The 27,072-nt window shown below is 41.7% G+C and overlaps 1 protein-coding gene across 1 annotated transcript in view; it reads left to right on the top strand.

Annotated features, from left to right (window-relative positions):
• Positions 1-489: 489 nt before the first annotated feature.
• Positions 490-27,072, top strand: part of LOC148958988 (potassium channel subfamily T member 1-like) — a 91,270-nt gene continuing 64,687 nt past the window's right edge. Inside the window, exon 1 of the mRNA XM_089111587.1 lies at positions 490-689. Within this exon, the coding sequence (XP_088967713.1) occupies positions 646-689 (44 nt within the window). The 5' untranslated portion in view covers positions 490-645. The remainder of the gene's footprint in view (positions 690-27,072) is intronic.

The following is a 27,072-nucleotide window of genomic DNA, read 5'->3' on the forward strand; positions in this document are numbered from 1 at the left end:
ACTGGTGTCAAGCCTCCATCAGCTCCATTAGCTTTTTAGAATTTTCAATATGAAACGAAGGAAAAATTCACTTCAAAACGACTTATCCAGCGCGATAAAAACTTCAGTTAAATAATAAGACGTATTGATTTTAAGACTGAGCCATATTCAACATACAATGAATAATGAATTACACTAGGCCTTGTTTTCCAACTTAGGAACGTTAATTAATTCCAAAATAGGCTCTTAGCTACTTAGCTTCTGTCATCGTATCCTATAACAATATTTAAATGGAGGCATGCGAATTTGCAGAACAAACAAATGAGGCAAGCGTATGATCCAAAGCGAAGCGTTAGTTATCACAAGAGAATATGATATCAATTATGCAGAATATTGTCAAATATCAGACTGGTGTCATTCATGGATCCCTATTCAATTTATTGTCTTCAGTGTATTATTGTTAAGAGATCATCACCCTTCCAAAATGGAAAAAGCAGGTTATGATTATTTTATGTAAACCAATTTTCTCTCCAGTAGATCACTTTAGTACACGTTTGTATCAAGTTTATTTCTAACTTTGGATGTTACTTTCTGTCTAGAGCTATAATAACTGATTGATGCAGTGGTGTTTGCTCAAGAGCGCATATCAACTTAATTTGATGAAAAATGACGGAGCGGAATGGAAATTATCAGATAGAGAACACTGTCAGGTAAAATTATTCCCTTGCAGAAGTACTTTTGTTTTGCACTTGTTGCATTATTCTGTATTTGAGGCTGTATGAAACATTTTACTTTGCATTAAATTGCCAATTCTGGAGCTTTGATAAACTAATTACAAATGGCTCTGGTGCATGATGATTATGCATCGTAGATCCAGGTAAATTGGTTGGGCTCTGGTCTCGTCCCCAACTTTACGTTTACGATCGTTTAAACTTGTTAGAAAACAGAACGTTTTTCCACCCATACTGATCTGCTTGATTGTTCGTTCATAGCGCATTTTAGCGTGTTCGCGCTTAAACGCTAAAACGACTGCAATCGAGCAAATAAGGGATATGATCTCATGGAGGATTTTGGTGTGATAAGGTTGGTCCTTTCATCATGTTCTGTCAGTCAGTTGAATTGACGGATAGGTAGTTGTTTATGTGTCTTTTAACGTGGAAGTATGTGTCTTCTAACGTGTCTAAATTCGTTGAGGTTTTTTACTGTCTTGCGTCGAGAAGTAAACTTTACAAAACAAGATAAATTTTTCTTCCCAAATTGTGCATGTGAGAACTTAACAAGGCAACTTTGGTTCGTATGCCCGAATGTGAACCAGTAAACTAAAGAAAAATAATAACAAAAGACTGTGAGCTTCTATTTGTGTTTTTTTGTATAAAAACTTTGAGCGTTGTTAAAATTGTGAGCTTCTATTTTTACCTTGACGCCTCCTGTCATTTTAGCCTCTTATGACAAATAGATTTGAGGCTCTGATGTCACTGTTTACAAAGTATTCGTTTCCGACCATCCGCTCAAAAACGCTGAAGCGGCATATTGGAAAGTATCCATTTTAGAGGGCGTTTCAAAAACTTATGGTTACCTAGAATGCCGTTTACATGTATATGTAAAGGGTAAATGTATAAAGAAAAAATTCATTTACAAACGTAAGCCTGTACGTCTGAACGGGATTTTCGTCAGATATCTTCAGGTTTTTGGTAAATGCTCAATTTCACAATAATTTCGCTTTAAAAGTTTTTTGCTTTATAAAGATGGTCAGTCGAGGCGTTCATCATGCCTGTTAGAAAAATAATTAAGAATGCTTAATCTAGTTCATAGAAATATATGAAAATAAGTTAAACTTTCAATAGTTCCTGACTTTATAGGTCGTGCTTCCCATTTGGAAAGAAATGAATCCTATATGAAATTTTAAACGAAAGAGAGGGAGCGTCAAAAAGTCAGTGCGTTTATTTCAAGAAGCTGAAAGGAAATATAATTTGGATAAACTAGAACTTCTATATTAAATTGTCCGGTAAATAATGTTGTTAACAACAACTAACTTCAGGAATAATTTTTAAACGGCCTTGAGAATTGTGCACTGCGAGTTAAAATAATTGGCTCCTATAATTGGTTTTCCATTCACGAGAACAGTATACTCGCCCAGTTAGGCTATCGTGCTGTTAGCTGATAAATTAAGTCAGAGAACAAAGATCCAAATCAAACTGACGAAAAACGGAACGGATATAGATTTTGCTAATTTTATCTGTGTCTAGAGCTTTCGTTGCATCCACAGAATAAAAATAACACAGTTATTCTTATCCCGTGGTTGCATCCCATTACTTAATCTGCCATGGCATTCTTTTTCTTCTTGCTTTGAGTTTGATTAAAAAAAGCAAATAGGGTACCGAAGTGTGACGTTATCAAAATCAATTTTTGGAGTATCTTATAGCTCTCAATGTACTGAATAATAGCTCTCAATGTACTGAATCAGCTAATTATCTTCAAAACTGGGTTTGATATTCATCATGCTTTGGGATATATGATCAAAATTGAAAAATTCTTTAGATATATCTTTGTAATGTGATTTGTTAGGTAATCTATTGTAGTCGAATGTCCGCCATCATGTATAGATCATTCCAATCAAAAGCAACATACTAAAAAAGTTCTACGTTTTCAAACATCAATAAAATTTGGTTGACAAAACAATATAATCAATAAGGTTTTGTTGAAGATTGCACTGCATTACCTTATTTCAGCATTTTGAGTTAAAGGCACTTTGTCTCGACGCATTTCTCTGGCCATCTAAGTTGTACGCTGGTTGAACTGCACAATTGGCCTATTGTTACATGTCCAATCGACAGCTAAGGCTAAACCGCAATCTATTGTTAATTCTCAACGGTTGACTAACGGGACATGGTGTCTTTAAAAGCATTTGAATTTATAATGAGAACCACCATTTTTGTGAACCACGGTGGCGTTTTAAATGATAAGATGCATTTAAGTATGAAATGCCCCAGCCACATACAAGTAATGGTATCAAAACATTATCATTGTTAGACCATTCATTGCCAAGGAATCCCCAATCTGTTTCCCTAATAGGTCCTTCCCAGAATTCCAAACAGTGATGTATGTATGTGCGCTATTTGGTGTATAGAACAAATCAGCCCCATCAAAACGCTTACACATAGGGCATTGATCATTTGTTCCAAGTCTAAACTCGACTCGGAACTTGAAAAAATAACTAAGATCTTTCTGGAGAACGGCTATCCAGAAGATGTTATTTCAGTTTACATTAAGGAGAAGATAGGAAATTTCTCGGCTGACGTAAATTTGGTCCTCAAAAGTGCCCGGTCTATCTAAAACTACCCTGGATCGGTAACAGCTCCCTACGTTTTGAAAGCCAAATAAAACAGGCCATAACAAATTGTTTCTTTGCGGTCAACCCACGTGTTGTTTATAGTAAGAAAAAGGCTCTTCCGTCCATTCAAAAGGACTGCGTTCCTGCCACACATAAAAGTTCCATTGTATATAAATTTACGTGCCAGTGTGATTCTGGCTACGTAGGACGCACCATCCAAAGATTGGAGGATAGAATAAAACAACATCTAATTATTATTATTTCGTCTAATATTAGAAACAAAACCCATCGCCAAAGAGTGCAGCCACCTCGGTCTTGCAAATCTAAAATTACAACTAAAACCTGCGATTCTGCTATGGGGCAGCATTTACTAGAAAACCCAGATTGTGCAAAAACTATAATGGCGACATGTTTCGGATTATTGGTGAAGCCCGATCGTCGTTCCACCTAGCAGTCTCAGAATCTATCTACATAAGCACGAAAAAACCGCTACTGTGTAGACAAAAGGAGTTCGTTTTCACCTTAGGACTCCATTGGTAACATTCTCAATAGGCAAGCGGCACTGATTGGTCAACCTATACGCTCGTGTTTCTGATTGGCCTATTTCGATCCACAACTGGGTATATATATTTCTTAACAAGACAGTTGCTAATCCGAGTTTTCTAGAACAGGACGGTTCCAAGTTGCTACTCCGAGTTTTATAGAACAGGAAAGTTCCAAGTTGCTACTCCGAGTTTCATAGAACAGGACGGTTCCAAGTTGCTACTCAGAGTTTTATAGAACAGAGCAGTTCCAAGTTGCTACTCAGAGTTTTATAGAACAGGGCAGTTCCAAGTTGCTACTCAGAGTTTCATAGAACAGGACGGTTCCAAGTTGCTACTCAGAGTTTTATAGAACAGGACGGTTCTAAGTTGCTACTCAGAGTTTTATAGAACAGGGCAACATAGAGCAAAAATGTTTGCAGCCGCTGTGCAAAGAGCTTTTGCGCCTGCAAGCTGCGGCCAAATGGCGACGCGCAAAATTTTTCCCGCCAACCGACCATGTGACACTTTGATTCCGATCCAGGCCTCCTGGGAGGTGCAATGTTATAGGGTTTTGTGTCACCACAACCACAGAAGACCTGAGCATGGCGGAGTGAACTTAAAGCCTGATCGGCTCATTTTATATACAAAATTTTACCATGTGAGTATGCCTCAAATATTGTCAGTTCCACGGAGAAAAAGTTCAAAATTCAAATTTATTTTATCTCAAAAACGGCACCATGCCGCACGCTGATTTTTTTATTGATTCATCTTCATGCCCCGAAAAATAAGATTATATTGGTTGGCATATTTGGAAAATTGGGTCACGTTCATAATTTCACCGCAAAGATACCTAACTTTAGGATTGTCAATTTATGGGTGCGATTGAATGATGATTTAAAACCGCCATACTTTTTGGGATATGCGGTATATTCATGGAAGTTTTTCATTAAAATAGATTGGTCACGAATGTAAGTAGCTGTTTTTAACGCGATTTTGAAATCGCTTCGGTATTTTTCTATAAGAGTAGGAAACCAAACAAAAGCGAAATTTTGAAAGGTCAACATGGGAAGCTTTGTTCGATATTTGAATTAACGATCGTGAAAAATTTCCACCATGCCGCATCCTGAATTTTTGTATACTTGTAGTCAAAAGTTCAATTTTTTTGTATATTGTCTCCTTCAGAGGCGGAAAATTGGGTAACGCTTGAAAATTTACTTTTTAAATTGTTCATATTTCCCTTCTTGCCTAATAGTAGGCCTAGGCATAGGATACTTTAGTTTGGCAGTAAAGCATAGGCCACGAAGAGATTAATAAGGTTTTAAAGCCATAATTTAATGATATAAATGTATCTTAAGTAGATAATTTATCTATTTGACTCCATAAAAATAAAGCAGAGGTAAGGTTAAAATTCAAAGTTTGTTTTCTCATATATTTTTATATCAATCGCATCCGGGACAGAACGACACAATTTTCGCGGGCAGGTAAATCACGTCAGCATGCGCGCGCATAAAAAACATTTTTGCACTATGTTGAACAGGGCAGTTCCAAGTTGCTACTCCGAGTTTCATAGAACAGGACGGTTTCAAGTTGCTACTCCGAGTTTTATAGAACAGAGCAGTTCCAAGTTGCTACTCAGAGTTTCATAGAACAGGACGGTTCCAAGTTGCTACTCCGAGTTTTATAGAACAGGACGGTTCCAAGTTGCTACTCCGAGTCAGTGGCGTAGCGTGACTTTTTCAACTGGGTATTCTCTATTAAACAAAAGGGTGGGGCAGGGTGTGGCTCGATGGGGCTTGATTAAAATAGGGGGATAATGGGAAGATTAAAAGGACTAGCTTTTGACATTTTATCTAATTTTCTTTTTGGTTCGGTTGGCAAGTACTGCACTGTCAGGGCATTACTATGATGAAAACGATACTTTGCTAAAGGACCCTTCAAATATACTCTTCGAACTCATTCATTGCATCAAATTACCACTAACCATTTCATCAAAAGTAATTCAAATCAAAACATATCATTGAAAGCCAGTAAAATTTTACTGGTCGAAATATGTCCCAATAGTTGTTGTTGAATCGTCTAACATTTGCACTGATGTAAAGAGGAAGTAACTGTTAACACCTACTCTTAATACCTTAATACAAAAGGGCTTTCGAAAGTTCCAAAATTATTCACATAGGGCATTACATGAGTTATAAATGATTTTGTGGTATGCAGTATAGACTTTTTCTTCGTGGCCTAATCGTGATATTTTCAATACAAGTTAATATTTGAAAGAATCGAAGGTAATGAGATGAAACTGCACAATAATGCAAATAAATGCGCTCGAATAATGCAAACAAAATAGGCCAACAAGATAACTGAATACACCAGGCAACTATAAGGATATTATCCAGGCCTATCTGCATTTACTTTAATTCTATCACATAATACAAACAGAAACATCCCATTATGTAGCAGCCTACCTTTCCTTTCCACTTTGCTGTTGGTAGATTAAGTTTAGTGGTCAAATGAGAGAATGATTATGAAACAGTAATACGGACATTGCAATAGTTTTTTAATTATGTCATGTTTACTGTTTTCGGTGCAGCTCCATCACTCCAACCGCTCCGACGTCCATTAACTGTTTATATCGATCTCATAACGAGACTATTTTGAACCAACTTTGAGGCTGTACGCTGCATATTTCTCAGCGTACAGAACCATTGTTTTAGCTGATTAACGGCAAATATTATTCATGGAAAGGAGCATTTTGATTGGTTAAAGTACCGTCTAGGGTATTCACTGCGTATTCATGACCGATCTCCATACAACATGAAGTAGCTCAATCTTCAAAATTAGCTTCAAAGATCTCCCAGCTTCTCTATGCTTCGCAGCGTTATTGTTTCCATGAATTTGATGATATTTTGTACTTGTACAAAATGTAGAATATCGGAGGTAACGAATTCAACCAGAATCAATAGCCCCAAAACATTTTTTACTTATTACAATTATACGTCGTATTAATATTTTTTCTGAGAAATCTCAGGGTATTCACTGAATACCTTGAATACCCGGACGCTACGCCACTGCTCCGAGTTTTCTAGAACAGGAAAGTTCCAAGTTGCTACACCGAGTTTAATAGAACAGGACGGTTCCAAGTTGCTACTCCGAGTTTCATCGAACAGGACGGTTCCAAGTTGCTACTCCGAGTTTAATAGAACAGGACGGTTCCAAGTTGCTACTCCGAGTTTCATAGAACAGGACGGTTCCAAGTTGCTACTCCGAGTTTTATAGAACAGGGCAGTTCCAAGTTGCTACACCGAGTTTTATAGAACAGGACGGTTTCAAGTTGCTACTCAGAGTTTTATAGAACAGGACGGTTCCAAGTTGCTACTCCGAGTTTCATAGAACAGGACGGTTTCAAGTTGCTACTCAGAGTTTTATAGAACAGGGCAGTTCCAAGTTGCTACTCAGAGTTTCATAGAACAGGACGGTTCCAAGTTGCTACACCGAGTTTAATAGAACAGGACGGTTCCAAGTTGCTACACCGAGTTTCATAGAACAGGACGGTTCCAAGTTGCTACACCGAGTTTTATAGAACAGGACGGTTCCAAGTTGCTACACCGAGTTTCATAGAACAGGACGGTTCCAAGTTGCTACTCCGAGTTTCATATAACAGGACGGTTCCAAGTTGCTACACCGAGTTTAATAGAACAGGACGGTTCCAAGTTGCTACACCGAGTTTCATAGAACAGGACGGTTCCAAGTTGCTACTCCGAGTTTCATATAACAGGACGGTTCCAACTTGCTACACCGAGTTTAATAGAACAGGACGGTTCCAAGTTGCTACTCCGAGTTTCATAGAACAGGACGGTTCCAAGTTGCTACTCCGAGTTTCATAGAACAGGACGGTTCCAATTTGCTACTCCGAGTTTTATAGAACAGGGCAGTTCCAAGTTGCTACACCGAGTTTTATAGAACAGGACGGTTTCAAGTTGCTACTCAGAGTTTTATAGAACAGGACGGTTTCAAGTTGCTACTCAGAGTTTTATAGAACAGGGCAGTTCCAAGTTGCTACTCAGAGTTTCATAGAACAGGACGGTTCCAAGTTGCTACACCGAGTTTAATAGAACAGGACGGTTCCAAGTTGCTACACCGAGTTTCATAGAACAGGACGGTTCCAAGTTGCTACTCCGAGTTTTATAGAACAGGACGGTTCCAAGTTGCTACTCCGAGTTTCATATAACAGGACGGTTCCAAGTTGCTACACCGAGTTTCATAGAACAGGACGGTTCCAAGTCTCTACACCAAGTTTTATAGAACAGGACGGTTCCAAGTTGCTACACCGAGTTTCATAGAACAGGACGGTTCCAAGTCTCTACACCAAGTTTTATAGAACAGGACGGTTCCAAGTTGTTACACCGAGTTTCATAGAACAGGACGGTTCCAAGTTGTTACTCCGAGTTTAATAGAACAGGACGGTTCCAAGTCTCTACACCAAGTTTTATAGAACAGGACGGTTCCAAGTTGCTACACCGAGTTTCATAGAACAGGACGGTTCCAAGTTGCTACACCGAGTTTCATAGAACAGGACGGTTCCAAGTTGTTACTCCGAGTTTAATAGAACAGGACGGTTCCAAGTCTCTACACCAAGTTTTATAGAACAGAGCAGTTCCAAGTTGCTACTCAGAGTTTCATAGAACAGGACGGTTCCAAGTTGCTACTCCGAGTTTCATAGAACAGGACGGTTCCAAGTTGCTACACCGAGTTTTATAGAACAGGACGGTTCCAAGTTGCTACACCGAGTTTCATAGAACAGGACGGTTCCAAGTTGCTACACCGAGTTTAATAGAACAGGACGGTTCCAAATTGCTACTCCGAGTTTCATAGAACAGGACGGTTCCAAGTTGCTACACCGAGTTTTATAGAACAGAGCAGTTCCAAGTTGCTACTCAGAGTTTCATAGAACAGGACGGTTCCAAGTTGCTACACCGAGTTTAATAGAACAGGACGGTTCCAAGTTGCTACTCCGAGTTTCATAGAACAGGACGGTTCCAAGTTGCTACACCGAGTTTTATAGAACAGGACGGTTCCAAGTTGCTACACCGAGTTTCATAGAACAGGACGGTTCCAAGTTGTTACTCCGAGTTTAATAGAACAGGACGGTTCCAAGTCTCTACACCAAGTTTTATAGAACAGGACGGTTCCAAGTTGCTACACCGAGTTTCATAGAACAGGACGGTTCCAAGTTGCTACACCGAGTTTCATAGAACAGGACGGTTCCAAGTTGCTACACCGAGTTTCATAGAACAGGACGGTTCCAAGTTGCTACTCAGAGTTTCATAGAACAGGACGGTTCCAAGTTGCTACTCCGAGTTTAATAGAACAGGACGGTTCCAAGTTGCTACACCGAGTTTCATAGAACAGGACGGTTCCAAGTTGCTACACCGAGTTTTATAGAACAGAGCGGTTCCAAGTTGCTACACCGAGTTTAATAGAACAGGACGGTTCCAAGTCTCTACACCAAGTTTTATAGAACAGGACGGTTCCAAGTTGCTACTCAGAGTTTCATAGAACAGGACGGTTCCAAGTTGCTACTCAGAGTTTCATAGAACAGGACGGTTCCAAGTTGCTACACCGAGTTTTATAGAACAGGACGGTTCCAAGTTGCTACACCGAGTTTTATAGAACAGAACGGTTCCAAGTTGCTACACCGAGTTTTATAGAACAGAACGGTTCCAAGTTGCTACACCGAGTTTTATAGAACAGGACGGTTCCAAGTTGCTACACCGAGTTTCATAGAACAGGACGGTTCCAAGTTGTTACTCCGAGTTTCATAGAACAGGACGGTTCCAAGTTGCTACACCGAGTTTCATAGAACAGGACGGTTCCAAGTTGCTACACCGAGTTTCATAGAACAGGACGGTTCCAAGTTGCTACTCCGAGTTTAATAGAACAGGACGGTTCCAAGTTGCTACTCCGAGTTTCATAGAACAGGACGGTTCCAAGTTGCTACTCAGAGTTTCATAGAACAGGACGGTTCCAAGTCTCTACACCAAGTTTTATAGAACAGGACGGTTCCAAGTTGCTACACCGAGTTTCATAGAACAGGACGGTTCCAAGTTGCTACACCGAGTTTCATAGAACAGGACGGTTCCAAGTCTCTACACCAAGTTTTATAGAACAGGACGGTTCCAAGTTGTTACTCCGAGTTTAATAGAACAGGACGGTTCCAAGTTGCTACTCCGAGTTTAATAGAACAGGACGGTTCCAAGTTGCTACTCCGAGTTTTATAGAACAGGAAAGTTCCAAGTTGCTACTCCGAGTTTTATAGAACAGGAAAGTTCCAAGTTGCTACTCCGAGTTTCATAGAAGAGGACGGTTCCAAGTTGCTACTCAGAGTTTTATAGAACAGAGCAGTTCCAAGTTGCTACTCCGAGTTTAATAGAACAGGACGGTTCCAAGTTGCTACTCAGAGTTTCATAGAACAGGACGGTTCCAAGTTGCTACTCCGAGTTTCATAGAACAGGACGGTTCCAAGTTGCTACACCGAGTTTCATAGAACAGGACGGTTCCAAGTCTCTACACCAAGTTTTATAGAACAGGACGGTTCCAAGTTGCTACTCCGAGTTTCATAGAACAGGACGGTTTCAAGTTGCTACTCAGAGTTTTATAGAACAGGACGGTTCCAAGTTGCTACTCCGAGTTTTATAGAACAGGGCAGTTCCAAGTTGCTACTCAGAGTTTCATAGAACAGGACGGTTCCAAGTCTCTACACCAAGTTTTATAGAACAGGACGGTTCCAAGTTGCTACTCCGAGTTTCATAGAACAGGACGGTTCCAAGTTGCTACTCCGAGTTTAATAGAACAGGACGGTTCCAAGTTGCTACTCCGAGTTTTATAGAACAGGGCAGTTCCAAGTTGCTACTCAGAGTTTCATAGAACAGGACGGTTCCAAGTTGCTACACCGAGTTTTATAGAACAGGACGGTTCCAAGTTGCTACTCCGAGTTTAATAGAACAGGGCAGTTCCAAGTTGCTACTCCGAGTTTTATAGAACAGGACGGTTCCAAGTTGCTACTCCGAGTTTAATAGAACAGGACGGTTCCAAGTTGCTACTCCGAGTTTTATAGAACAGGACGGTTCCAAGTTGCTACTCAGAGTTTCATAGAACAGGACGGTTCCAAGTTGCTACACCGAGTTTTATAGAACAGGACGGTTCCAAGTTGCTACTCCGAGTTTAATAGAACAGGACGGTTCCAAGTTGCTACTCAGAGTTTCATAGAACAGGACGGTTCCAAGTTGCTACACCGAGTTTTATAGAACAGGACGGTTCCAAGTTGCTACACCGAGTTTTATAGAACAGAACGGTTCCAAGTTGCTACACCGAGTTTTATAGAACAGAACGGTTCCAAGTTGCTACACCGAGTTTAATAGAACAGGACGGTTCCAAGTCTCTACACCAAGTTTTATAGAACAGGACGGTTCCAAGTTGCTACTCCGAGTTTAATAGAACAGGACGGTTCCAAGTCTCTACACCAAGTTTTATAGAACAGGACGGTTCCAAGTTGCTACACCGAGTTTAATAGAACAGGACGGTTCCAAGTTGCTACACCGAGTTTCATAGAACAGGACGGTTCCAAGTTGCTATTCCGAGTTTAATAGAACAGGACGGTTCCAAGTTGCTACACCGAGTTTCATAGAACAGGACGGTTCCAAGTTGCTACTCCGAGTTTAATAGAACAGGACGGTTCCAAGTTGCTACTCCGAGTTTCATAGAACAGGACGGTTCCAAGTTGCTACTCCGAGTTTTATAGAACAGGGCAGTTCCAAGTTGCTACACCGAGTTTTATAGAACAGGATGGTTTCAAGTTGCTACTCAGAGTTTTATAGAACAGGACGGTTCCAAGTTGCTACTCCGAGTTTCATAGAACAGGACGGTTCCAAGTTGCTACTCCGAGTTTAATAGAACAGGACGGTTCCAAGTTGCTACTCCGAGTTTCATAGAACAGGACGGTTCCAAGTTGCTACTCCGAGTTTTATAGAACAGGGCAGTTCCAAGTTGCTACACCGAGTTTTATAGAACAGGACGGTTTCAAGTTGCTACTCAGAGTTTTATAGAACAGGACGGTTCCAAGTTGCTACTCCGAGTTTCATAGAACAGGACGGTTTCAAGTTGCTACTCAGAGTTTTATAGAACAGGGCAGTTCCAAGTTGCTACTCAGAGTTTCATAGAACAGGACGGTTCCAAGTTGCTACACCGAGTTTAATAGAACAGGACGGTTCCAAGTTGCTACACCGAGTTTCATAGAACAGGACGGTTCCAAGTTGCTACTCCGAGTTTTATAGAACAGGACGGTTCCAAGTTGCTACTCAGAGTTTTATAGAACAGGACGGTTCCAAGTTGCTACACCGAGTTTCATAGAACAGGACGGTTCCAAGTTGCTACTCCGAGTTTTATAGAACAGGACGGTTCCAAGTTGCTACACCGAGTTTAATAGAACAGGACGGTTCCAAGTTGCTACACCGAGTTTCATAGAACAGGACGGTTCCAAGTTGCTACTCCGAGTTTTATAGAACAGGACGGTTCCAAGTTGCTACACCGAGTTTAATAGAACAGGACGGTTCCAAGTTGCTACACCGAGTTTCATAGAACAGGACGGTTCCAAGTTGCTACTCCGAGTTTCATAGAACAGGACGGTTCCAAGTTGCTACTCCGAGTTTCATAGAACAGGACGGTTCCAAGTTGCTACTCCGAGTTTCATAGAACAGGACGGTTCCAAGTTGCTACTCAGAGTTTCATAGAACAGGACGGTTCCAAGTTGTTACTCCGAGTTTAATAGAACAGGACGGTTCCAAGTCTCTACACCAAGTTTTATAGAACAGGACGGTTCCAAGTTGCTACACCGAGTTTCATAGAACAGGACGGTTCCAAGTTGCTACTCCGAGTTTCATAGAACAGGACGGTTCCAAGTTGCTACTCCGAGTTTCATAGAACAGGACGGTTCCAAGTTGCTACTCCGAGTTTCATAGAACAGGACGGTTCCAAGTTGTTACTCCGAGTTTAATAGAACAGGACGGTTCCAAGTTGCTACTCCGAGTTTCATAGAACAGGACGGTTCCAAGTTGCTACTCCGAGTTTTATAGAACAGGACGGTTCCAAGTTGCTACTCCGAGTTTCATAGAACAGGACGGTTCCAAGTTGTTACTCCGAGTTTCATAGAACAGGACGGTTCCAAGTTGTTACTCCGGGTTTTATAGAACACGACGGTTCCAAGTTGCTACACCGAGTTTCATAGAACAGGACGGTTCCAAGTTGCTACTCCGAGTTTTATAGAACAGGGCAGTTCCAAGTTGCTACTCCGAGTTTCATAGAACAGGACGGTTCCAAGTTGCTACTCCGAGTTTTATAGAACAGGGCAGTTCCAAGTTGCTACTCAGAGTTTTATAGAACAGGGCAGTTCCAAGTTGCTACTCAGAGTTTCATAGAACAGGGCAGTTCCAAGTTGCTACTCCGAGTTTCATAGAACAGGACGGTTCCAAGTTGCTACTCCGAGTTTCATAGAACAGGACGGTTCCAAGTTGCTACTCCGAGTTTTATAGAACAGGGCAGTTCCAAGTTGCTACTCCGAGTTTTATAGAACAGGGCAGTTCCAAGTTGCTACTCAGAGTTTCATAGAACAGGACGGTTCCAAGTCTCTACACCAAGTTTTATAGAACAGGACGGTTCCAAGTTGTTACTCCGGGTTTTATAGAACAGGACGGTTCCAAGTTGCTACACCGAGTTTCATAGAACAGGACGGTTCCAAGTTGCTACTCCGAGTTTCATAGAACAGGACGGTTCCAAGTTGCTACTCCGAGTTTTATAGAACAGGGCAGTTCCAAGTTGCTACTCCGAGTTTTATAGAACAGGGCAGTTCCAAGTTGCTACTCAGAGTTTCATAGAACAGGACGGTTCCAAGTCTCTACACCAAGTTTTATAGAACAGGACGGTTCCAAGTTGCTACTCCGAGTTTAATAGAACAGGACGGTTCCAAGTTGCTACTCCGAGTTTAATAGAACAGGACGGTTCCAAGTTGTTACTCCGGGTTTTATAGAACAGGACGGTTCCAAGTTGCTACTCCGAGTTTAATAGAACAGGACGGTTCCAAGTTGCTACTCCGAGTTTAATAGAACAGGACGGTTCCAAGTTGCTACTCCGAGTTTAATAGAACAGGACGGTTCCAAGTTGTTACTCCGGGTTTTATAGAACAGGACGGTTCCAAGTTGCTACTCCGAGTTTTATAGAACAGGGCAGTTCCAAGTTGCTACTCCGAGTTTTATAGAACAGGGCAGTTCCAAGTTGCTACTCAGAGTTTCATAGAACAGGACGGTTCCAAGTCTCTACACCAAGTTTTATAGAACAGGACGGTTCCAAGTTGCTACTCCGAGTTTTATAGAACAGGACGGTTCCAAGTTGCTACACCGAGTTTAATAGAACAGGACGGTTCCAAGTTGCTACACCGAGTTTCATAGAACAGGACGGTTCCAAGTTGCTACTCCGAGTTTAATAGAACAGGACGGTTCCAAGTTGCTACTCCGAGTTTAATAGAACAGGACGGTTCCAAGTTGCTACTCAGAGTTTCATAGAACAGGACGGTTCCAAGTTGCTACTCCGAGTTTAATAGAACAGGACGGTTCCAAGTTGCTACTCAGAGTTTAATAGAACAGGACGGTTCCAAGTTGCTACTCCGAGATTAATAGAACAGGACGGTTCCAAGTTGCTACACCGAGTTTAATAGAACAGGACGGTTCCAAGTTGCTACTCAGAGTTTAATAGAACAGGACGGTTCCAAGTTGCTACTCCGAGTTTAATAGAACAGGACGGTTCCAAGTTGCTACTCCGAGTTTAATAGAACAGGACGGTTCCAAGTTGTTACTCCGAGTTTAATAGAACAGGACGGTTCCAAGTTGCTACTCCGAGTTTAATAGAACAGGACGGTTCCAAGTTGCTACACCGAGTTTCATAGAACAGGACGGTTCCAAGTTGCTACACCGAGTTTCATAGAACAGGACGGTTCCAAGTTGTTACTCCGAGTTTAATAGAACAGGACGGTTCCAAGTCTCTACACCAAGTTTTATAGAACAGAGCAGTTCCAAGTTGCTACTCAGAGTTTCATAGAACAGGACGGTTCCAAGTTGCTACTCCGAGTTTCATAGAACAGGACGGTTCCAAGTTGCTACACCGAGTTTTATAGAACAGGACGGTTCCAAGTTGCTACACCGAGTTTCATAGAACAGGACGGTTCCAAGTTGCTACACCGAGTTTAATAGAACAGGACGGTTCCAAATTGCTACTCCGAGTTTCATAGAACAGGACGGTTCCAAGTTGCTACACCGAGTTTTATAGAACAGAGCAGTTCCAAGTTGCTACTCAGAGTTTCATAGAACAGGACGGTTCCAAGTTGCTACACCGAGTTTAATAGAACAGGACGGTTCCAAGTTGCTACTCCGAGTTTCATAGAACAGGACGGTTCCAAGTTGCTACACCGAGTTTTATAGAACAGGACGGTTCCAAGTTGCTACACCGAGTTTCATAGAACAGGACGGTTCCAAGTTGTTACTCCGAGTTTAATAGAACAGGACGGTTCCAAGTCTCTACACCAAGTTTTATAGAACAGGACGGTTCCAAGTTGCTACACCGAGTTTCATAGAACAGGACGGTTCCAAGTTGCTACACCGAGTTTCATAGAACAGGACGGTTCCAAGTTGCTACACCGAGTTTCATAGAACAGGACGGTTCCAAGTTGCTACTCAGAGTTTCATAGAACAGGACGGTTCCAAGTTGCTACTCCGAGTTTAATAGAACAGGACGGTTCCAAGTTGCTACACCGAGTTTCATAGAACAGGACGGTTCCAAGTTGCTACACCGAGTTTTATAGAACAGAGCGGTTCCAAGTTGCTACACCGAGTTTAATAGAACAGGACGGTTCCAAGTCTCTACACCAAGTTTTATAGAACAGGACGGTTCCAAGTTGCTACTCAGAGTTTCATAGAACAGGACGGTTCCAAGTTGCTACTCAGAGTTTCATAGAACAGGACGGTTCCAAGTTGCTACACCGAGTTTTATAGAACAGGACGGTTCCAAGTTGCTACACCGAGTTTTATAGAACAGAACGGTTCCAAGTTGCTACACCGAGTTTTATAGAACAGAACGGTTCCAAGTTGCTACACCGAGTTTTATAGAACAGGACGGTTCCAAGTTGCTACACCGAGTTTCATAGAACAGGACGGTTCCAAGTTGTTACTCCGAGTTTCATAGAACAGGACGGTTCCAAGTTGCTACACCGAGTTTCATAGAACAGGACGGTTCCAAGTTGCTACACCGAGTTTCATAGAACAGGACGGTTCCAAGTTGCTACTCCGAGTTTAATAGAACAGGACGGTTCCAAGTTGCTACTCCGAGTTTCATAGAACAGGACGGTTCCAAGTTGCTACTCAGAGTTTCATAGAACAGGACGGTTCCAAGTCTCTACACCAAGTTTTATAGAACAGGACGGTTCCAAGTTGCTACACCGAGTTTCATAGAACAGGACGGTTCCAAGTTGCTACACCGAGTTTCATAGAACAGGACGGTTCCAAGTCTCTACACCAAGTTTTATAGAACAGGACGGTTCCAAGTTGTTACTCCGAGTTTAATAGAACAGGACGGTTCCAAGTTGCTACTCCGAGTTTAATAGAACAGGACGGTTCCAAGTTGCTACTCCGAGTTTTATAGAACAGGAAAGTTCCAAGTTGCTACTCCGAGTTTTATAGAACAGGAAAGTTCCAAGTTGCTACTCCGAGTTTCATAGAAGAGGACGGTTCCAAGTTGCTACTCAGAGTTTTATAGAACAGAGCAGTTCCAAGTTGCTACTCCGAGTTTAATAGAACAGGACGGTTCCAAGTTGCTACTCAGAGTTTCATAGAACAGGACGGTTCCAAGTTGCTACTCCGAGTTTCATAGAACAGGACGGTTCCAAGTTGCTACACCGAGTTTCATAGAACAGGACGGTTCCAAGTCTCTACACCAAGTTTTATAGAACAGGACGGTTCCAAGTTGCTACTCCGAGTTTCATAGAACAGGACGGTTTCAAGTTGCTACTCAGAGTTTTATAGAACAGGACGGTTCCAAGTTGCTACTCCGAGTTTTATAGAACAGGGCAGTTCCAAGTTGCTACTCAGAGTTTCATAGAACAGGACGGTTCCAAGTCTCTACACCAAGTTTTATAGAACAGGACGGTTCCAAGTTGCTACTCCGAGTTTCATAGAACAGGGCGGTTCCAAGTTGCTACTCCGAGTTTAATAGAACAGGACGGTTCCAAGTTGCTACTCCGAGTTTTATAGAACAGGGCAGTTCCAAGTTGCTACTCAGAGTTTCATAGAACAGGACGGTTCCAAGTTGCTACACCGAGTTTTATAGAACAGGACGGTTCCAAGTTGCTACTCCGAGTTTAATAGAACAGGGCGGTTCCAAGTCTCTACACCAAGTTTTATAGAACAGGACGGTTCCAAGTTGCTACACCGAGTTTAATAGAACAGGACGGTTCCAAGTTGCTACACCGAGTTTCATAGAACAGGACGGTTCCAAGTTGCTATTCCGAGTTTAATAGAACAGGACGGTTCCAAGTTGCTACACCGAGTTTCATAGAACAGGACGGTTCCAAGTTGCTACTCCGAGTTTAATAGAACAGGACGGTTCCAAGTTGCTACTCCGAGTTTCATAGAACAGGACGGTTCCAAGTTGCTACTCCGAGTTTTATAGAACAGGGCAGTTCCAAGTTGCTACACCGAGTTTTATAGAACAGGATGGTTTCAAGTTGCTACTCAGAGTTTTATAGAACAGGACGGTTCCAAGTTGCTACTCCGAGTTTCATAGAACAGGACGGTTCCAAGTTGCTACTCCGAGTTTAATAGAACAGGACGGTTCCAAGTTGCTACTCCGAGTTTCATAGAACAGGACGGTTCCAAGTTGCTACTCCGAGTTTTATAGAACAGGGCAGTTCCAAGTTGCTACACCGAGTTTTATAGAACAGGACGGTTTCAAGTTGCTACTCAGAGTTTTATAGAACAGGACGGTTCCAAGTTGCTACTCCGAGTTTCATAGAACAGGACGGTTTCAAGTTGCTACTCAGAGTTTTATAGAACAGGGCAGTTCCAAGTTGCTACTCAGAGTTTCATAGAACAGGACGGTTCCAAGTTGCTACACCGAGTTTAATAGAACAGGACGGTTCCAAGTTGCTACACCGAGTTTCATAGAACAGGACGGTTCCAAGTTGCTACTCCGAGTTTTATAGAACAGGACGGTTCCAAGTTGCTACTCAGAGTTTTATAGAACAGGACGGTTCCAAGTTGCTACACCGAGTTTCATAGAACAGGACGGTTCCAAGTTGCTACTCCGAGTTTTATAGAACAGGACGGTTCCAAGTTGCTACACCGAGTTTAATAGAACAGGACGGTTCCAAGTTGCTACACCGAGTTTCATAGAACAGGACGGTTCCAAGTTGCTACTCCGAGTTTTATAGAACAGGACGGTTCCAAGTTGCTACACCGAGTTTAATAGAACAGGACGGTTCCAAGTTGCTACACCGAGTTTCATAGAACAGGACGGTTCCAAGTTGCTACTCCGAGTTTCATAGAACAGGACGGTTCCAAGTTGCTACTCCGAGTTTCATAGAACAGGACGGTTCCAAGTTGCTACTCCGAGTTTCATAGAACAGGACGGTTCCAAGTTGCTACTCAGAGTTTCATAGAACAGGACGGTTCCAAGTTGTTACTCCGAGTTTAATAGAACAGGACGGTTCCAAGTCTCTACACCAAGTTTTATAGAACAGGACGGTTCCAAGTTGCTACACCGAGTTTCATAGAACAGGACGGTTCCAAGTTGCTACTCCGAGTTTCATAGAACAGGACGGTTCCAAGTTGCTACTCCGAGTTTCATAGAACAGGACGGTTCCAAGTTGCTACTCCGAGTTTCATAGAACAGGACGGTTCCAAGTTGTTACTCCGAGTTTAATAGAACAGGACGGTTCCAAGTTGCTACTCCGAGTTTCATAGAACAGGACGGTTCCAAGTTGCTACTCCGAGTTTTATAGAACAGGACGGTTCCAAGTTGCTACTCCGAGTTTCATAGAACAGGACGGTTCCAAGTTGTTACTCCGAGTTTCATAGAACAGGACGGTTCCAAGTTGTTACTCCGGGTTTTATAGAACACGACGGTTCCAAGTTGCTACACCGAGTTTCATAGAACAGGACGGTTCCAAGTTGCTACTCCGAGTTTTATAGAACAGGGCAGTTCCAAGTTGCTACTCCGAGTTTCATAGAACAGGACGGTTCCAAGTTGCTACTCCGAGTTTTATAGAACAGGGCAGTTCCAAGTTGCTACTCAGAGTTTTATAGAACAGGGCAGTTCCAAGTTGCTACTCAGAGTTTCATAGAACAGGGCAGTTCCAAGTTGCTACTCCGAGTTTCATAGAACAGGACGGTTCCAAGTTGCTACTCCGAGTTTCATAGAACAGGACGGTTCCAAGTTGCTACTCCGAGTTTTATAGAACAGGGCAGTTCCAAGTTGCTACTCCGAGTTTTATAGAACAGGGCAGTTCCAAGTTGCTACTCAGAGTTTCATAGAACAGGACGGTTCCAAGTCTCTACACCAAGTTTTATAGAACAGGACGGTTCCAAGTTGTTACTCCGGGTTTTATAGAACAGGACGGTTCCAAGTTGCTACACCGAGTTTCATAGAACAGGACGGTTCCAAGTTGCTACTCCGAGTTTCATAGAACAGGACGGTTCCAAGTTGCTACTCCGAGTTTTATAGAACAGGGCAGTTCCAAGTTGCTACTCCGAGTTTTATAGAACAGGGCAGTTCCAAGTTGCTACTCAGAGTTTCATAGAACAGGACGGTTCCAAGTCTCTACACCAAGTTTTATAGAACAGGACGGTTCCAAGTTGCTACTCCGAGTTTAATAGAACAGGACGGTTCCAAGTTGCTACTCCGAGTTTAATAGAACAGGACGGTTCCAAGTTGCTACACCGAGTTTCATAGAACAGGACGGTTCCAAGTTGCTACTCCGAGTTTAATAGAACAGGACGGTTCCAAGTTGTTACTCCGGGTTTTATAGAACAGGACGGTTCCAAGTTGCTACTCCGAGTTTTATAGAACAGGGCAGTTCCAAGTTGCTACTCCGAGTTTTATAGAACAGGGCAGTTCCAAGTTGCTACTCAGAGTTTCATAGAACAGGACGGTTCCAAGTCTCTACACCAAGTTTTATAGAACAGGACGGTTCCAAGTTGCTACTCCGAGTTTTATAGAACAGGACGGTTCCAAGTTGCTACACCGAGTTTAATAGAACAGGACGGTTCCAAGTTGCTACACCGAGTTTCATAGAACAGGACGGTTCCAAGTTGCTACTCCGAGTTTAATAGAACAGGACGGTTCCAAGTTGCTACTCCGAGTTTAATAGAACAGGACGGTTCCAAGTTGCTACTCAGAGTTTCATAGAACAGGACGGTTCCAAGTTGCTACTCCGAGTTTAATAGAACAGGACGGTTCCAAGTTGCTACTCAGAGTTTAATAGAACAGGACGGTTCCAAGTTGCTACTCCGAGTTTAATAGAACAGGACGGTTCCAAGTTGCTACACCGAGTTTAATAGAACAGGACGGTTCCAAGTTGCTACTCAGAGTTTAATAGAACAGGACGGTTCCAAGTTGCTACTCCGAGTTTAATAGAACAGGACGGTTCCAAGTTGCTACTCCGAGTTTAATAGAACAGGACGGTTCCAAGTTGTTACTCCGAGTTTAATAGAACAGGACGGTTCCAAGTTGCTACTCCGAGTTTAATAGAACAGGACGGTTCCAAGTTGCTACTCAGAGTTTAATAGAACAGGACGGTTCCAAGTTGTTACTCCGAGTTTAATAGAACAGGACGGTTCCAAGTTGCTACTCAGAGTTTAATAGAACAGGACGGTTCCAAGTTGCTACTCCGAGTTTAATAGAACAGGACGGTTCCAAGTTGCTACTCCGAGTTTAATAGAACAGGACGGTTCCAAGTTGCTACTCCGAGTTTAATAGAACAGGACGGTTCCAAGTTGCTACTCCGAGTTTAATAGAACAGGACGGTTCCAAGTTGCTACTCCGAGTTTAATAGAACAGGACGGTTCCAAGTTGCTACTCAGAGTTTAATAGAACAGGACGGTTCCAAGTTGCTACTCCGAGTTTAATAGAACAGGACGGTTCCAAGTTGCTACTCCGAGTTTAATAGAACAGGACGGTTCCAAGTTGCTACTCCGAGTTTAATAGAACAGGACGGTTCCAAGTTGTTACTCCGAGTTTAATAGAACAGGACGGTTCCAAGTTGTTACTCCGAGTTTAATAGAACAGGACGGTTCCAAGTTGCTACTCCGAGTTTAATAGAACAGGACGGTTCCAAGTTGCTACTCCGAGTTTAATAGAACAGGACGGTTCCAAGTTGCTACTCCGAGTTTAATAGAACAGGACGGTTCCAAGTTGTTACTCCGAGTTTAATAGAACAGGACGGTTCCAAGTTGTTACTCCGAGTTTAATAGAACAGGACGGTTCCAAGTTGCTACTCCGAGTTTTATAGAACAGGACGGTTCCAAGTTGTTACTCCGAGTTTAATAGAACAGGACGGTTCCAAGTTGTTACTCCGAGTTTAATAGAACAGGACGGTTCCAAGTTGTTACTCCGAGTTTAATAGAACAGGGCAGTTCCAAGTTGCTACTCCGAGTTTTATAGAACAGGGCAGTTCCAAGTTGCTACTCCGAGTTTTATAGAACAGGACGGTTCCAAGTTGCTACTCCGAGTTTCATAGAACAGGACGGTTCCAAGTTGCTACTCCGAGTTTTATAGAACAGAGCGGTTCCAAGTTGCTACACCGAGTTTAATAGAACAGGGCAGTTCCAAGTTGCTACACCGAGTTTTATAGAACAGGGCAGTTCCAAGTTGCTACACCGAGTTTAATAGAACAGGACGGTTCCAAGTTGCTACTCCGAGTTTTATAGAACAGAGCGGTTCCAAGTTGCTACACCGAGTTTAATAGAACAGGACGGTTCCAAGTTGCTACTCCGAGTTTTATAGAACAGGGCAGTTCCAAGTTGCTACACCGAGTTTCATAGAACAGGACGGTTCCAAGTTGTTACTCCGAGTTTTATAGAACAGGACGGTTCCAAGTTGTTACTCCGAGTTTAATAGAACAGGACGGTTCCAAGTTGTTACTCCGAGTTTAATAGAACAGGACGGTTCCAAGTTGCTACTCCGAGTTTTATAGAACAGGGCAGTTCCAAGTTGCTACTCCGAGTTTTATAGAACAGGGCAGTTCCAAGTTGCTACTCAGAGTTTCATAGAACAGGACGGTTCCAAGTCTCTACACCAAGTTTTATAGAACAGGACGGTTCCAAGTTGCTACTCCGAGTTTAATAGAACAGGACGGTTCCAAGTTGTTACTCCGAGTTTAATAGAACAGGACGGTTCCAAGTTGCTACTCCGAGTTTTATAGAACAGGGCAGTTCCAAGTTGCTACTCCGAGTTTTATAGAACAGGGCAGTTCCAAGTTGCTACTCAGAGTTTCATAGAACAGGACGGTTCCAAGTCTCTACACCAAGTTTTATAGAACAGGACGGTTCCAAGTTGTTACTCCGAGTTTAATAGAACAGGACGGTTCCAAGTTGCTACTCCGAGTTTAATAGAACAGGACGGTTCCAAGTTGCTACTCCGAGTTTAATAGAACAGGACGGTTCCAAGTTGCTACTCCGAGTTTAATAGAACAGGACGGTTCCAAGTTGCTACTCCGAGTTTAATAGAACAGGACGGTTCCAAGTTGCTACTCCGAGTTTAATAGAACAGGACGGTTCCAAGTTGCTACACCGAGTTTTATAGAACAGGACGGTTCCAAGTTGCTACACCGAGTTTCATAGAACAGGACGGTTCCAAGTTGCTACTCCGAGTTTAATAGAACAGGTCGGTTCCAAGTTGCTACACCGAGTTTCATAGAACAGGACGGTTCCAAGTTGCTACTCCGAGTTTTATAGAACAGGACGGTTCCAAGTTGCTACACCGAGTTTCATAGAACAGGACGGTTCCAAGTTGCTACTCAGAGTTTAATAGAACAGGACGGTTCCAAGTTGCTACTCCGAGTTTAATAGAACAGGACGGTTCCAAGTTGCTACTCCGAGTTTTATAGAACAGGACGGTTCCAAGTTGCTACACCGAGTTTTATAGAACAGGACGGTTCCAAGTTGCTACACCGAGTTTCATAGAACAGGACGGTTCCAAGTTGCTACTCCGAGTTTAATAGAACAGGTCGGTTCCAAGTTGCTACACCGAGTTTCATATAACAGGACGGTTCCAAGTTGCTACACCGATTTTCATATAACAGGACGGTTCCAAGTTGCTACACCGAGTTTCACAGAACAGGTCGGTTCCAAGTTGTTACTCCTAGTTTTATAGAACAGGACAGTTCCAAGCTGCTACTCAGAGTTTTATAGAACAGGACGGTTCTAAGTTGCTACTCCGAGTTTCACTTTTAATGCGATCATCAGGCAACTGTTCAGTCTCTAGTTTGAAATGAACAAGAGAAGAAGAGAAAAATATATTTACAAGGCAATCGATGTCACTCAACCTACAAGGGTCCCATTTTAAAACTATATTGACCAATTATATCGACTGTTGCCAGATTTTCTCAACTGTTCTACTGAAGGCGTTCGCCTTGGCAAAGAGTACCATACTTTGCTTCGTAAAATTTCTTGTGTAGAATGTTTTTGTATATTCATGGGCATGTTTATTCAATTCCTCTCTCAATAGATAAGTTCCTCCTATCAGAAGATCGTGTTATGATCATGAATTTTCCTTAACTCCCCAAATATTTCCATCAGATATGATGGTGCAGTTTTCTTCGTGATATTAAACATTGAGCAGCTTGTAATAAGATATTCTATTCGCTGCTGCACAGGCAACCAGTTCTCTGCAATGCAAAATAGTTTAGGTTGGGTGTGCCTGTTATGACCAAAGATCAATCGCGTGCAATACTTGTGTAACTTAAAGAAGTTTGACCAGCTGAGTTACAGAGAGATTGTGATGGAGAGGTGCACAGTAGTCAAGGTGACACAGTACATGAGAGTTTGCTAAAGTAATTAGATTTCTAATTTGGAAAATAGTTTTTCACTGTCTTTATTATTTGGATTCCATGATTTGTCATGCCAATTGGCCTGACCAGTGAGGTGCCCTTGTTGTGGACTTGAGTTCCAGTGATTGCAAATTCAGAACGATTCGTGTAGAAGACCGTTTTTGTCAACATCTTTTATTGGAATTCAGCTAAATGGCCTCTGATTCTACCTTCGACTCTCTTTTATTGACCTCCCGCCAGTGGACATTCTTAAAGGATTCACACTATCTGGTTTGGGCTCTCGATATACCGTATTTCCTCTAAAGAACGCCGCGGCGTTTATTACAATATCCAAATTTTGGATGTGGCGTTTGATAGAGGATGGCGTTTATCAGCGGCCGGCGTTTAATTCAAGATGAAAAGCGCGTCAAATGAAAACGATAAGAAAAGTGCAATAAAAAGATAAAAACAGACTTAAACAATGTTTTTCTTTCCCAATAATATGTAATAAAGATTTTGTGAAAAATGTTTAAGGTTCGCAAGAAATATATCCATGTTATGGATATGTTCACAAAAAGCATTTTCCACAGCTGTCTCTGCTTTGAACTAAGAAAAGCTGTTCCAATAAATTATTTTTCAGACTAGCATTTCCACCTGTAAAGTTTCAGGTTTATCCTACTTGTCAACAATATTTAAACGATCTTTTGTAGAAATCTGACTTGTTTCGTTAAACCTTCATCTTATGTTTCCAGATAAAGATCAAATTATTCAGGGATTTGTTAACTTTTAAGAGTATCTATAAAAGCATCGAAGGCTAAAAAAGACATTGATTATGATTACAAGATCTATTTAAGTAAACGTTTCGAATTTTCAAAGAATGTCTGCTTTGATGCTCGTGACTGCAGGTGTGCCTCTCTAAGACAACAACTGACAAATACAACATGCTGCACGATTTTGCTCGAGAGCTCTCTGCTAAGTTGAAGGGATATGCTTCAAGTCATTTTTGAGACTTTCTAGGGAATTGGGCATTACTAGTCGAGAGTAACCCTCCATCGCCCAGGGACGCCGGAGTGGGGGGGCATGGGGGCAGTGCAAATGTGCCTTTTTAAAGAAAATAACAATTTTAAATACAGTCATTTTTTATTTAAAGATTTAGCACAATGACAACAAAGTTGACTGTTGGAGAAGACACAGTGGGGTACAACGAGATATGCAGATGTCTCAAAAAGGCTTTTTGGGTCACGTAGAGACAGGAAAACCAACGAAAACAGACGAAAACCTTTGGATTTCCACGGCTAGAGCGCCTGCGCGATCACAAAAAATGTTTAATTAGTGGCAAAACGACTAAACATTTGCTAAACAACACTAAACAACGCTAAACATTTTTTATCAGGATTAAACTTTGCTCAACAACACTCAACACGACTAAACAACACTAAACAGGGTGGGAAAACGACTAAACTTTCCACTAAACTTATGTCTAGACAAAAGTTGGGTGAAATGTTTAGTGTAATGTTTAGTCGTTTTTCCAGGGCTTAAGAGGAAAGAGAAAATCATGCCATTGTGGGGAAAAATTATCGTTTTCTAGCTAAATGGCTTTTAAGTGGGAGAAGAATGAAGCAAAAAGATTCAAGGCAAGTTGTGATAGAGAATTTATTTTTCTATAGTGTATGGTTTTTTAGTGTTAAATCTGGCTACATTAAGCGTCGCTGTAGTGTTTCTACCATTAAACTTTTGATTTGTGGATGGTTGAACCACTTAAACATAAAAGTCTGCAATGAGATAGTATAATCCCACAGAGCAAATCATGGGCCTAATGGGATGTCTCAGCTATTCAAGTAAATCTTGATATGTAATTTTTCAGTCAAAGCATATTGGAGGTTGATATTTTTCCGATCATTGGTTGAGCAGCCAGGTTAATTGATTGGTTGAGCAGCAGGCAATATGGAAACATCAATAGCATAGACAGAACTGGCGAACCGCAACATTTCCGACACACATAACTTTAAAAAAATTTCTAAATGCAACAATAAAAAAACCTGTCTTGCCTGTAGAAGACAGTAACTGAGTGTTCTCAGTGAGATATCTTCAAAAGTAGAGAGTCATTCTATTCTTTGTTTAGATGTCAAACTAGTCTACATATCTATGAACATAAAGCCTGTAATGCATCTTAGACTTCCAGATGCATCTTTTCTCCTTTTCTTGTTCAGTGTACAACAGCAGACATGTGCTGGAGCTTTCTATGCGTTGCATGATTCTTGTCTGATCGAAGCGCAAACAAGGAGGGGGGCTGAGCCCTCCGCTGTTTTGATGTATATTCTCAAATCAATCTGGTTAGCATTAAAGTACTCTACCTTTCTAGAAATTGATTCAAAAATCTGTCATGTCCTTGCAAACATTGAAACTGAGGGCCCGATGAAAAAAATTTCCGATTTGGGAACTCCCATAAGTATCGTATTATTGCATTAGAAACAGTGAGCCCTAGGCGGCCATTTCGCCCTTGCAGAGTACTGTCACCCCAGTGGCGGCGCCAGCTACTGCAGAGTGGGAGGGTAATGGGTGTTGCCCGTGAGACCACGCCCTATTTGTCTCGTTTTAGTGCTTTGTATCAGGTCAAATTTCCTTAGGAAGTATGATCTACCCCTACCTAGTGCTTTTCAATCCGTTTTAAGACGAAATAGGTAGACCATATTTCGACAAAAGCCACCACTGGTCACTTCTGTATTGCTGGTTTTATCTTCAGTAATAGCATGAATAGTTAGTTCTGCGTTCTATCGATTCTCTACATTCAATAGTCTTCAGCCCATGAAGTTTAGAAGACCTCAAATGCTTTGCAGGAGCCTAAACATTAAGGGTTTATGGATTTTTATCGTTTTTAGTATTTAGTCATCTAACCTTCCACATTTCTATTTTTTCTTTGCATTGTTATAATTCCAAACTACATTTTTCTATTTTGTCATTAATTCGTTGAACGGCGCGCAAACTATGTTGATCTTATGATCGATTTTAGTAGAGACGCGATTTGATATGCAACAGAAAAGAATTGAATGTAGACCCTTGAAAACGAGTCAAAAATCTATGCGTAATATGAAACTCTAGCTTTGACTGACCTTTATTGATAA

Source organism: Rhopilema esculentum, chromosome 11 (assembly GCF_057945365.1).
Source record: "Rhopilema esculentum isolate cy_ngs chromosome 11, ASM5794536v1, whole genome shotgun sequence".
Classification (NCBI taxonomy): domain Eukaryota; kingdom Metazoa; phylum Cnidaria; class Scyphozoa; order Rhizostomeae; family Rhizostomatidae; genus Rhopilema; species Rhopilema esculentum.